Raw genomic sequence first — 12,507 nt, forward strand, 5'->3', positions numbered from 1 at the left:
TGGTAGTAGAATTTTTTAGCTTTATATAAACATTATGTTCTTTACAACAAGACCATCATTTTAAGATTCAGAGGCCCAGTAATATTATTTATTTAATGTTTAACTATTACATTATATTAGCTTACATCTTTCTTTTTAACCTAGGTCACATTTTCTTCAATTGTAAATCTTTAAAATGTATTTTTTTTTAAAGTGGGCTAAATATCTTAGCAGCATGAATCTTTCTTGTTCCACATCAAACTAACACCGTATCGGGCACATAATCATGCATGTGTCCCTTTTAAGCAATATGTACCCAGAAAAAATATATATATCTATTTTGAGAGTCAGGTCTTAACATCCAGTTGCCATGGAAACTATTTCTGGTGTGATGGGGCATCAGTCAAACAGAGATCCTATGAAATTACTTTTTAATTTAAAAAATAATACAATTAATGAGTATCCCTAATTCTATGGTCACAAAAGCCTTATGATTGGAATAAAAATATGTATTAATGTGAGTACATGGTAACTTGTCCAAAGGGCCCGAATTAAATGAACTGTTTTGAAAAAGCGATGGTGACATGGCTTCAAATGTCATAATTTAATAAGTGAAAGTTTAAAAATACATCATTACAAAAATAAATTAAGTGAAAAAGTGAATATGGTTCCTGTGGATTTGGTTTCTGTTGTCGTATAAGTCAAGAGACCAATGTCTCTGATACTTGAAGTATTATCCAGTTTCTCAGCATGAGAAACTAATATAGAGTACTCTGAACGTTCCCTTCACAACAGCACTTCACCATGCTTTTCGAAGATGAAAGTGCTGGTGGCTTTGAAGAGGTGACATTTATGCGAGATACCATACTAAGATCAGGCATGCATGTTAATCCGCGTTTGCAAGCTTAATTTTCTTCAATCTTTAATTGTGTTATTGATGATGACTTCAAGCATTGAAAAGAGGTCAGGATACCAAAAATGTGAATATATTTGAGATATTATTGGAAAGAGTTGTAGGAATATAGTTTGTCAACATAAGGTTTGCTTGATCTAGTAATACAATGCAGAAAAAAATGCATGAAACATGAGCAAGCCACTGAAACTGTTTAACACATTTTAAAACTTCTTTCCCCATTTTATTTTATGCAGAATTACAGTTTTAAAGCAACTTCTAAACAGTACAACCTGTTCAGATGCCAAGTTTGTATCAAAGGTTTGTTTTACACACCATTTATATTACTTCAGATAAACCAAAGAGCAATGGAAATAATACAGTCTTATCACTATTATGAATGTGATAGAAAACTGATATCTAAAGGTCTGAACAGAAGCACTACTGCAGCTAAAGAGCATCTCTCATCCTTTTCTCCGGAACATCCGTAAGACTTTGAAGCTCTCTTAATCCCTGTTAGTTAGAAAAACATTTGCATCATTAAAAAATAAATCTGCCATTACATTTAGTTGTGAAATATTTCCCACATTGTGTAATATTGTACCATGCTCATAATACCATCATAATAGTTTGCAAGTAGTAAATACTATTGTGCGAGCAGGAATACCATCTTTTCAATCACTCACCTCCAACACCATGCGAATGTTGGCTTTGATTTTAGCTGAGTCTTTGGTCAACACTTCGGTATGTCTGGAAAAGGAAATAGAATTTATAAGGATTCACTCATTTCTAAGGTTTATCCAAGATTTGAGAGCTTGAAACACGGGCCTAAACACAATGCTGTATCACAGTAATGTAATAACAAAACACATGTGCCCCCTAGAGGCAATTATTTTGACAGATGTTTACAAAATACTGTACTAATGACCTCTGTGTGTGTGTTTTAATGGATATTGCTGGTGCTACTCACACTGTAAGCTGATCTGTCTTTTTCTCAATGAACTTCAGAGCTTCCGAGTGCGTTAACTCGACAAAAAAGCCATATCCAACAGCAACAAAGATTTTTGACGAGTCCTCCCTGAAACAAAACAACTCAGTCAAGGCCTCAATCAAATCACAATAAAAATAAAGTAATATGGACAATTTTCAATAAGCCTAATCACTTACACATGTGCTTGGACGTAGAAATTACAGCCAAGATCTATCTCTGTTTTGAGTCCCTTTGTCTCAGATTCCTACGAAGACAATTTGTTAGTACAAACAAATATAAAAATGTGTGCACTCACTACTGTAAGTCGCTCTTGATAAGAGCGTCTGCTTAAATGACCAAAATGTAAATGTTCTCAATAACTGAGGAAAAGCACAACAAAACAACACATTTATGTTATACAATATATATATGCCACAACACAGCTACATTAATATACATGTATAGAACATTTAGAAATGTTGATGGCCCACTGTTTGATGGTCACATCTATTCATCATGGTGTTGGCCCATAGATATCCCAATGTAAGTGGGTGCCATGGTGCTAACTTATACCTTTAGGCTTTCAATGGTATTTTTCAGTTGTAGATATTGTGCAATTTTTTCATACACTCCATCTCTTTGCTCCAATACCCTCCTGTCAGAACATAAAAAAATCAATACAAATTGTGCACATGCGCGAAAATGTTGCGCACATCCGAGTTAGCGAATAAAATGACACTGGTCTAAGGAAAATAGACTACTCACTCCAAATCTCGTTTCAACACATCGCTAATAAACGTTTCATACTGCAAGACCTTTTTGTCAATGCTGGGTTTTCCAGCATGAGCCATTATGAGTCGTGAAATCAATCAGTTGTTGATGGTCATTCGTGTTCGAAAACGAGGCAATGATTCTGAATCCTGAAAACAAAATGTTCCAAAGATATTACCCATATAATGAAGTTAATAAGGCGACTGAGAGTTATTGTTAGCTAGCTGACTATCTATGTTTAATAACAACATAGTCCACAATTTTTTTGTTGTAGCTTTGGCTTACCTAGCTCCACAGCGCACAAAAAACTGCAGCTATCTTATATAACCACTGTCAACCTAGCAGGCATGAATAACTAAATACTTCCGGGGTCACGGATTTGTGGAATTCTTCAGAATAAGAGTTGTGTCTTGTATGCTTTGTAAATTAATAATTAGGGTGAACATTTGAACAATTATCGATTGACATTTTATGCTAGTTATCATACAAATAATAATTTTAAGTTTTTCTATTAGATATTGTGATTTTTGGGAGGAAAAATGCAAGCCTAAATGGTCAACAATGTTATTGTGTGTCTACTAATATAATTTATTTCCCCGTACACACTTTTCTGTACGTTGTGTCACAGTAAAATGGGGTCAATTCTACTAAGGCGCACTTCTAGTTTCCAAATGCATAGAGTTTACATCAAGAAGAGCTTCACTGCTCATTCTGCAGACCTTAAAGAGCGGCCCATCAGCTTAAATCCAATATGGTTTTCATGTTTGACATACATATTACACTGTACACCATTTTCTATATGTTTTGTCACAGTAAAAGGGGGTCCATTGTACTTAGGAGCACTTCTAGTTTCCTAATCCACAGATTTTACACTCAGAGGAGTGTCACTCATTCTACAGGCAAACAATATGTTTATTCAAAAAGACAAGAGATGCAATTTGGTCAAAAAAGCATACTTGATTCATAACAAATATCACAGTGAAGTTATTCAACTACTTTTCGTGAAATTGATCATCAACAGTGTAACAGAAGTTTGAAATGATATGCAAGATCCTCTTCATCTCATGGGTAGAGTCAGTCCAAGGGCGCAAACTGGCTGAGTCAACATTGTTTTCAAATATTTTAAGCAAAAATCTATGCAATGATTGGGGTTCTACTAACCTATAGAAACATGATCTTACCAGCATACTGCCTCAAAAATATATATTTTATTTATCTAGCCAAAACACTTGACCTGATGCATGTTTTGGCACCTAAAATGTGTAAAGTCTGTAGCCTTCTCACCATTAGGATAATGTAGGTCATTAACAGGTACATTGACTTCAGAAAGTATTCACACCCCTTTACATTTTCCACATTTTGTTGTGTTACAAAGTGGGATTAAAATAGATTAATTGTCATTTTTTTCAATGTTCTACACAAATACTCTGTAATGTCAACATGGAAGAAAAATTTGAACATTTAAAAAATATATATGAAAAATAAAACACTAATATATATCTTGATAAGTACTCAACCCCCTGAGTCAATACATGTTAGAATCACACTTGGTAGTGATTATAGCTGTGAGTCTTCCTGGGTAAATCTCTAAGAGCTTTACACACCTGGATTGTGCAACATTTGCTCATTATTCTTTTCAAAATTCTTCAAGTTCTGTCAAATTGGTTGTTGATCATTGCTGGACAACCATTTTCAGGTCTTGTCATAGATTTAAAAAAAGATTTAAGTCAAACTGTAACTCGGCCACTCAGGAACAGATTTGGCCTTGTGTTTTAGGTTATTGTCTTGCTAAAAGGTCAATTCATCTCCCAGTGTCTGGTAGAAAGCACACTTAACCAGATTTTCCTCTAGGATTTTGCCTGTGTTTAGCTCCATGATGTTTATGTTTTTATCATGAAAAACTCACCAGTCCTTAATGATTACAAGCATACCTATAATATGATGCAGCAAAAACTATAAATGAAAATTTGGAGAATGGTATTCAGTATTGTGTTTTATTGGATTTGCCCCAAACACAACGCTTTGTATTCAGGACAAAATTTGCAGTCTTTTTTGTTGCAAATAGGATGCATGTGTTGGAATATTTTTTATTCTGCACATGCTCCCTTCTCTGTCAATTAGGTTAGTATTGTGGAGTAACCACTATGTTGTTGATCCATCCTCAGTTTTCTCCTTTCACAGTCATTAAACTCTGTAACTGTTTTAAAGTCCCCGTTGGACTCATGACGAAATCCCTGAGTGGTTTCCTTCCTCTCTGGCAACTGAGTTAGGACGGACGCCTGTATCTTTGTAGTGAGTGGGTGTATTGATACACCATCCAAAGTGTAATTCATAACTTCCCCATGCTCAAAGGGATATTCAATTTCTCCTTTGTTTTTACCCATCTACTAATAGGTTTCCTTCTTTGCGAGGCATTGGAAAACCTTCCTGGCCTTTGTGGTTGAATCTGTGTTCGAAATCCTCTTCTTGACTGAGGGACCTTACAGATAATTGTATGTGTGGGGTACAGAGATGTTAAAATCATGTTAAACAATATTATTGCACAGGTAGTGAGTCCATGCAATGCATTATATGATTGTATGGCAAGCCTAAATAAGTTCATGAGTAACAATTTGCTTAACAAGTCATATAATACGTTTTTACTCCTGAACATATTTAGGCTTGCCATAGCAAAGGGGTCGAATACATATTTACTCAAGACATTTCAGCTTTACATTTTTAATTCATTTGCATACATTTCGAAAGGCATAATTTCACGTTGACTTTATGCGGTATTGTGTGTAGGTCAGTGACAAAACATCTCAATTGAATCAATTTTAAATTCAGGCTGTAACACACCAACATGTGGAAAAAGTCAAGGGGTGTGAATACTTTCTGAAGGCACTGTAAGCCAGTCAGTTAACACTCCATCTACTGATCACATTATTTCCATTGTTTCTCTTAAGCAGTTAGCTTCTCACCCAATCACAAGCTAATAGTCTGAATTTGTCACCTCCATTATTGGGCAAGCCAATAGTGAAAGTCTGTTATAGAATGGCATTTTATTTTACACTGGAAGTAAACGAGCTAAAATAGTTACTTTATTGTTTTGTAAATAAAATATTGTCCTAAATTAGTCAGTGGTCAGAGGGATAACACGACAGTACAAAAGTGCAGACTGGATCCAAAGCTGTATTCGAATGCGCATACTAACATACTGTATGTAGCATAACATACTGTAGCATAACATAGCATAATGAATGACTAGCTAGACATCTTACGACTTCATTAACAATGCCCATTAAGAACGCACAACGACTAACCTAAGAATGACGTGAATAATCAAGTCAATAGGGTGCGTTCGTAAATTCACTCTGGCTATCTACTCTGATTTCAGCTTTTGGCATACTAACTATATCCATACTATGACCAATAAGCATACTAACTATATCCATACTATGACCAATAAGCATACTAACTATATCCATACAATGACCAATAAGCATATTAACTATATCCATACAATGACCAGTAAGCATACTAACTATATCCATACAATGACCAGTAAGCATACTAACTATATCCATACAATGACCAGTAAGCATACTAACTATATCCATACAATGACCAATAAGCATACTAACTATATCCATACAATGACCAATAAGCATACTAACTATATCCATACAATGACCAATAAGCATACTAACTATATCCATACTATGACCAATAAGCATACTAACTACAGTGCCTTGCGAAAGTATTCGGCCCCCTTGAACTTTGCGACCTTTTGCCACATTTCAGGCTTCAAACATAAAGATATAAAACTGTATTTTTTTGTGAAGAATCAACAACAAGTGGGACACAATCATGAAGTGGAACGGCATTTATTGGATATTTCAAACTTTTTTAACAAATCAAAAACTATACAAAATTATTCAGCCCCTTTACTTTCAGTGCAGCAAACTCTCTCCAGAAGTTCAGTGAGGATCTCTGAATGATCCAATGTTGACCTAAATGACTAATGATGATAAATACAATCCACCTGTGTGTAATCAAGTCTCCGTATAAATGCACCTGCACTGTGATAGTCTCAGAGGTCCGTTAAAAGCACAGAGAGCATCATGAAGAACAAGGAACACACCAGGCAGGTCCGAGATACTGTTGTGAAGAAGTTTAAAGCCGGATTTGGGTACAAAAAGATTTCCCAAGCTTTAAACATCCCAAGGAGCACTGTGCAAGCGATAATATTGAAATGGAAGGAGTATCAGACCACTGCAAATCTACCAAGACCTGGCCGTCCCTCTAAACTTTCAGCTCATACAAGGAGAAGACTGATCAGAGATGCAGCCAAGAGGCCCATGATCACTCTGGATGAACTGCAGAGATCTACAGCTGAGGTGGGAGACTCTGTCCATAGGACAACAATCAGTCGTATATTGCACAAATCTGGCCTTTATGGAAGAGTGGCAAGAAGAAAGACATTTCTTAAAGATATCCATAAAAAGTGTTGTTTAAAGTTTGCCACAAGCCACCTGGGAGAGACACCAAACATGTGGAAGAAGGTGTTCTGGTCAGATGAAACCAAAATTGAACTTTTTGGCAACAATGCAAAACGTTATGTTTGGCGTAAAAGCAACACAGCTCATCACCCTGAACACATCATCCCCACTGTCAAACATGGTGGTGGCAGCATCATGGTTTGGGCCTGCTTTTCTTCAGCAGGGACAGGGAAGATGGTTAAAATTGATGGGAAGATGGATGGAGCCAAATACAGGACCATTCTGGAAGAAAACCTGATGGAGTCTGCAAAAGACCTGAGACTGGGACGGAGATTTGTCTTCCAACAAGACAATGATCCAAAACATAAAGCAAAATCTACAATGGAATGGTTCAAAAATAAACATATCCAGGTGTTAGAATGGCCAAGTCAAAGTCCAGACCTGAATCCAATCGAGAATCTGTGGAAAGAACTGAAAACTGCTGTTCACAAATGCTCTCCATTCAACCTCACTGAGCTCGAGCTGTTTTGCAAGGAGGAATGGGAAAAAAATTCAGTCTCTCGATGTGCAAAACTGATAGAGACATACCCCAAGCGACTTACAGCTGTAATCGCAGCAAAAGGTGGCACTACAAAGTATTAACTTAAGGGGGCTGAATAATTTTGCATGCCCAATTTTTCAGTTTTTGATTTGTTAAAAAAGTTTGAAATATCCAATAAATGTCGTTCCACTTCATGATTGTGTCCCACTTGTTGTTGATTCTTCACAAAAAAATACAGTTTTATATATTTATGTTTGAAGCCTGAAATGTGGCAAAAGGTCGCAAAGTTCAAGGGGGCCGAATACTTTCGCAAGGCACTGTATATCCATACAATGACCAATAAGCATACTAACTATATCCATACAATGACCAATAAGCATACTAACTATATCCATACTATGACCAATAAGCATACTAACTATATCCATACAATGACCAATAAGCATACTAACTATATCCATACAATGACCAATAAGCATACTAACTATATCCATACTATGACCAATAAGCATACTAACTATATCCATACAATGACCAATAAGCATACTAACTATATCCATACTATGACCAATAAGCATACTAACTATATCCATACTATGACCAATAAGCATACTAACTATATCCATACAATGACCAATAAGCATACTAACTATATCCATACAATGACCAATAAGCATACTAACTATATCCATACAATGACCAATAAGCATACTAACTATATCCATACTATGACCAATAAGCATACTAACTATATCCATACTATGACCAATAAGCATACTAACTATATCCATACAATGACCAATAAGCATACTAACTATATCCATACTATGACCAATAAGCATACTAACTATATCCATACTATGACCAATAAGCATACTAACTATATCCATACTATATCCATATCCATACTAACTATATCCATATCCATACTAACTACATCCATACTATGACCAATAAGCATACTAACTATATCTATACTATGACCAATAAGCATACTAACTATATCCATACAATGACCAATAAGCATACTAACTATATCCATACAATGACCAATAAGCATACTAACTATATCCATACAATGACCAATAAGCATACTAACTATATCCATACTATGACCAATAAGCATACTAACTATATCCATACTATGACCAATAAGCATACTAACTATATCCATACTATGACCAATAAGCATACTAACTATATCCATACAATGACCAATAAGCATACTAACTATATCCATACTATGACCAATAAGCATACTAACTATATCCATACTATGACCAATAAGCATACTAACTATATCCATACTATGACCAATAAGCATACTAACTATATCCATACTATATCCATATCCATACTAACTACATCCATATCCATACTAACTATATCCATATCCATACTAACTACATCCATATCCATACTAACTATATCCATATCCATACTAACTACATCCATATCCATACTAACTATATCCATATCCATACTATATCCATATCCATACTAACTATATCCATACTATATCCATATCCATACTAACTATATCCATATCCATACTATATCCATATCCATACTATATCCATATCCATACTATATCCATATCCATACTAACTATATCCATATCCATACTATATCCATATCCATACTAACTATATCCATACTATATCCATATCCATACTAACTATATCCATATCCATACTATATCCATATCCATACTAACTATATCCATACTATATCCATATCCATACTAACTATATCCATACTATATCCATATCCATACTAACTATATCCATACTATATCCATATCCATACTAACTATATCCATACTATATCCATATCCATACCAACTATATCCATACTAACTATATCCATATCCATACTAACTATATCCATACTATATCCATATCCATACTAACTATATCCATACTACATCCATATCCATACTAACTATATCCATACTATATCCATATCCATACTAACTATATCCATATCCATACTAACTATATCCATATCCATACTAACTATATCCATATCCATACTAACTACATCCATATCCATACTAACTACATCCATATCCATACTAACTATATCCATATCCATACAATATCCATATCCATACTATATCCATATTAACTATATCCATATCCATACTAACTATATCCATATCCATACAATATCCATATCCATACTATATCCATATCCATACTATATCCATATCCATACTATATCCATACTATATCCATATCCATACTATATCCATATCCATACTATATCCATATCCATACTATATCCATATCCATACTATATCCATATCCATACTAACTATATCCATACAATATCCATATCCATACTATATCCATACTATATCCATATCCATACTAACTATATCCATACTATATCCATATCCATACTAACTATATCCATACTATATCCATATCCATACTAACTATATCCATATCCATACAATATCCATATCCATACTATATCCATACTATATCCATATCCATACTAACTATATCCATACTATATCCATATCCATACTATATCCATATCCATACTAACTATATCCATACTATATCCATATCCATACTAACTATATCCATACTATATCCATATCCATACTAACTATATCCATACTAACTATATCCATACTATATCCATATCCATACTAACTATATCCATACTATATCCATATCCATACTAACTATATCCATACTATATCCATATCCATACTAACTATATCCATACTAACTATATCCATATCCATACTAACTATATCCATACTATATCCATATCCATACTAACTATATCCATACTATATCCATATCCATACTAACTATATCCATACAATGACCAATAAGCATACTAACTATATCCATACTATGACCAATAAGCATACTAACTATATCCATACAATGACCTATAAGCATACTAACTACATCCATACTATGACCAATAAGCATACTAACTATATCCATACTATGACCAATAAGCATACTAACTATATCCATACTATGACCAATAAGCATACTAACTATATCCATACAATGACCAATAAGCATACTACTCACTCAATTTACGTCGCAAATAGTACGGTTAGTATGAGTATTCGAACACAGCTCTGGTTTTATGGACAAAAACAATCGATAATTTTTCCTGTAAAGTGCTATATTTGTACCATATAGTGGCCCCATGCAAACCTATTTGACCACAGTAGAAGTCTAGAAATACTTCCTATGACCTAGCTTTTTGTTCAAACTCATCTATTTTATAATCTACGGACTCTAGCCTGGACCCTGGTTTCATGGAGACACAATCGATAGTTTTTCCTGTAAAGTGCTATATTTGTGTCCAGACACCCCACATTAAGCTGTGTGACTACAGTAAAAGGCCAGCAACACTTCCAATGATCTATATTTTTGTCCAACTCATCTATTTTGTACAGATAAAAACATACTCAATTTCAGCTCCCCTGTGTGTAAACGCTGTGATTTTAGATACTTGAATGTGTTCTAAACCCGTAAAACACACACCCTATCCCCTCAGCCCTCAAATTAAGAGGGCACTTCTAATGACTTATCATGACATCTAACGATTACACTTGCAGGGCAAGGGGTGAGGGAGGAAGGACTGATTTTTAAATGGACCGTCCTTGCCTGGAAATTCGTCACTCGTTCATCCCTTGATGATTGTGTTTTCAGCCACCGGTCGCTTGGGGGTGCGTTATATGCGCTACAGTCAATTATGATCGCATGTCTATTTATATTAACTATACAATTATTAATATACGCCTACTTTATGATAGCTAGCAAATTAATTATCTTACTTACGTTAGCCTGTGCAGTTGGAACTACTTTTACGAGAAGTGTTTGTGCATTAGTAGCACAATTTCTAACTTGTTTACATTCGCGAATTGAATTATGGGGCGTTTCAGGCCCGAAGTGAACATACTTGTACACTCGCAAACTCCATTAAAAACGAGGGCTTGGTGTTTACGTTGCAAACCTCCCTTGCTTGGTTAATCATTTGGAATGAAAATGAATTAGAGAAAGAAAGTATAGGGTTTTGGAATAAACACCGAAAATAAGGTCTGAGGTTAACACAGGCTTAGGAGATCTTATAAGTGTTGTTCTATAAGATAATAGCAGTCAGTTAACATGGCCTGTATGAATTATAAAGTGTTATGTGCTTTTCTTACATTCATTCTTCAAAATTCACAAAAATGTAGGTTAGCTAATGAAGATTATCTCATAGAACAAAACCTTATTTTCGGCATTTATCCAAAACCCCTACAAAAATGCCCTTAATTTTCCCCAGAGTCTCTGTCTAATGAACCATGGCAGAGTTAGTGCCTACAAAATAAACGCCATTATTATTTATCTTTGTATAGTGGCTTGCAAAAGTATTCACCCCCTTGGCATTTTTCCTATTTTGTTGTTACAACCTGGAATTAAAATGGATTTTTGGGGGGGGTTTGTATCATTTGATTTACACAACATGCCTACCACTTTGAAGATGCAAAATATGTTTTTATTGTGAAACAAACAAGAAATATGACATAAAAACAGAAAACTTGGGCTTGCATAACTATTCACCCCCTCAAAGTCAATACTTTGTAGAGCCACCTTTTGCAGCAATTACAGCTGCAAGTCTCTTGGGGTATGTCTCTATAAGCTTGGCACATCTAGCCACTGGGATTTTTGCCCATTCTTCAAGGCAAAACTGCTCCAGCTCCTTCAAGTTGGATGGGTTCCGCTGGTGTACAGCAATCTTTAAGTCATACCACAGATTCTCAATTGGATTGCTGCAGCCCGTCTGGTGTTCAACCTTCCCAAGTTCTCTCACGTCACCCCGCTCCTCCGCTCTCTCCACTGGC

At 35.1% G+C, this 12,507-nt stretch overlaps 1 protein-coding gene across 2 annotated transcripts; it reads right to left on the reverse strand.

Moving 5' to 3' along the window:
* Window positions 1–1,093: 1,093 nt before the first annotated feature.
* uxt (ubiquitously-expressed, prefoldin-like chaperone) lies at window positions 1,094–2,999 on the reverse strand. 2 transcript variants are annotated; one of them, XM_029643515.2, is made up of 7 exons: window positions 2,898–2,999; window positions 2,607–2,761; window positions 2,415–2,496; window positions 2,039–2,106; window positions 1,842–1,949; window positions 1,558–1,621; window positions 1,094–1,384 (listed from the first exon to the last, which is right to left on the reverse strand). In XM_029643515.2, exons 2-7 carry the CDS (start codon window positions 2,690–2,692, stop codon window positions 1,322–1,324), a joined length of 471 nt encoding a protein of 156 aa, XP_029499375.1. In that variant the 5' UTR covers window positions 2,693–2,761; window positions 2,898–2,999; the 3' UTR covers window positions 1,094–1,321. The 2 variants fall into 2 exon arrangements, with proteins under 2 accessions (XP_029499375.1, XP_029499374.1); XM_029643514.2 differs by having other exon boundaries at window positions 2,607–2,955.
* Between the last annotated feature and the right edge of the window lie 9,508 nt (window positions 3,000–12,507).

Source organism: Oncorhynchus nerka, linkage group LG20 (genome assembly GCF_034236695.1).
Source record: "Oncorhynchus nerka isolate Pitt River linkage group LG20, Oner_Uvic_2.0, whole genome shotgun sequence".
NCBI classification, from domain to species: Eukaryota; Metazoa; Chordata; class Actinopteri; order Salmoniformes; family Salmonidae; genus Oncorhynchus; species Oncorhynchus nerka.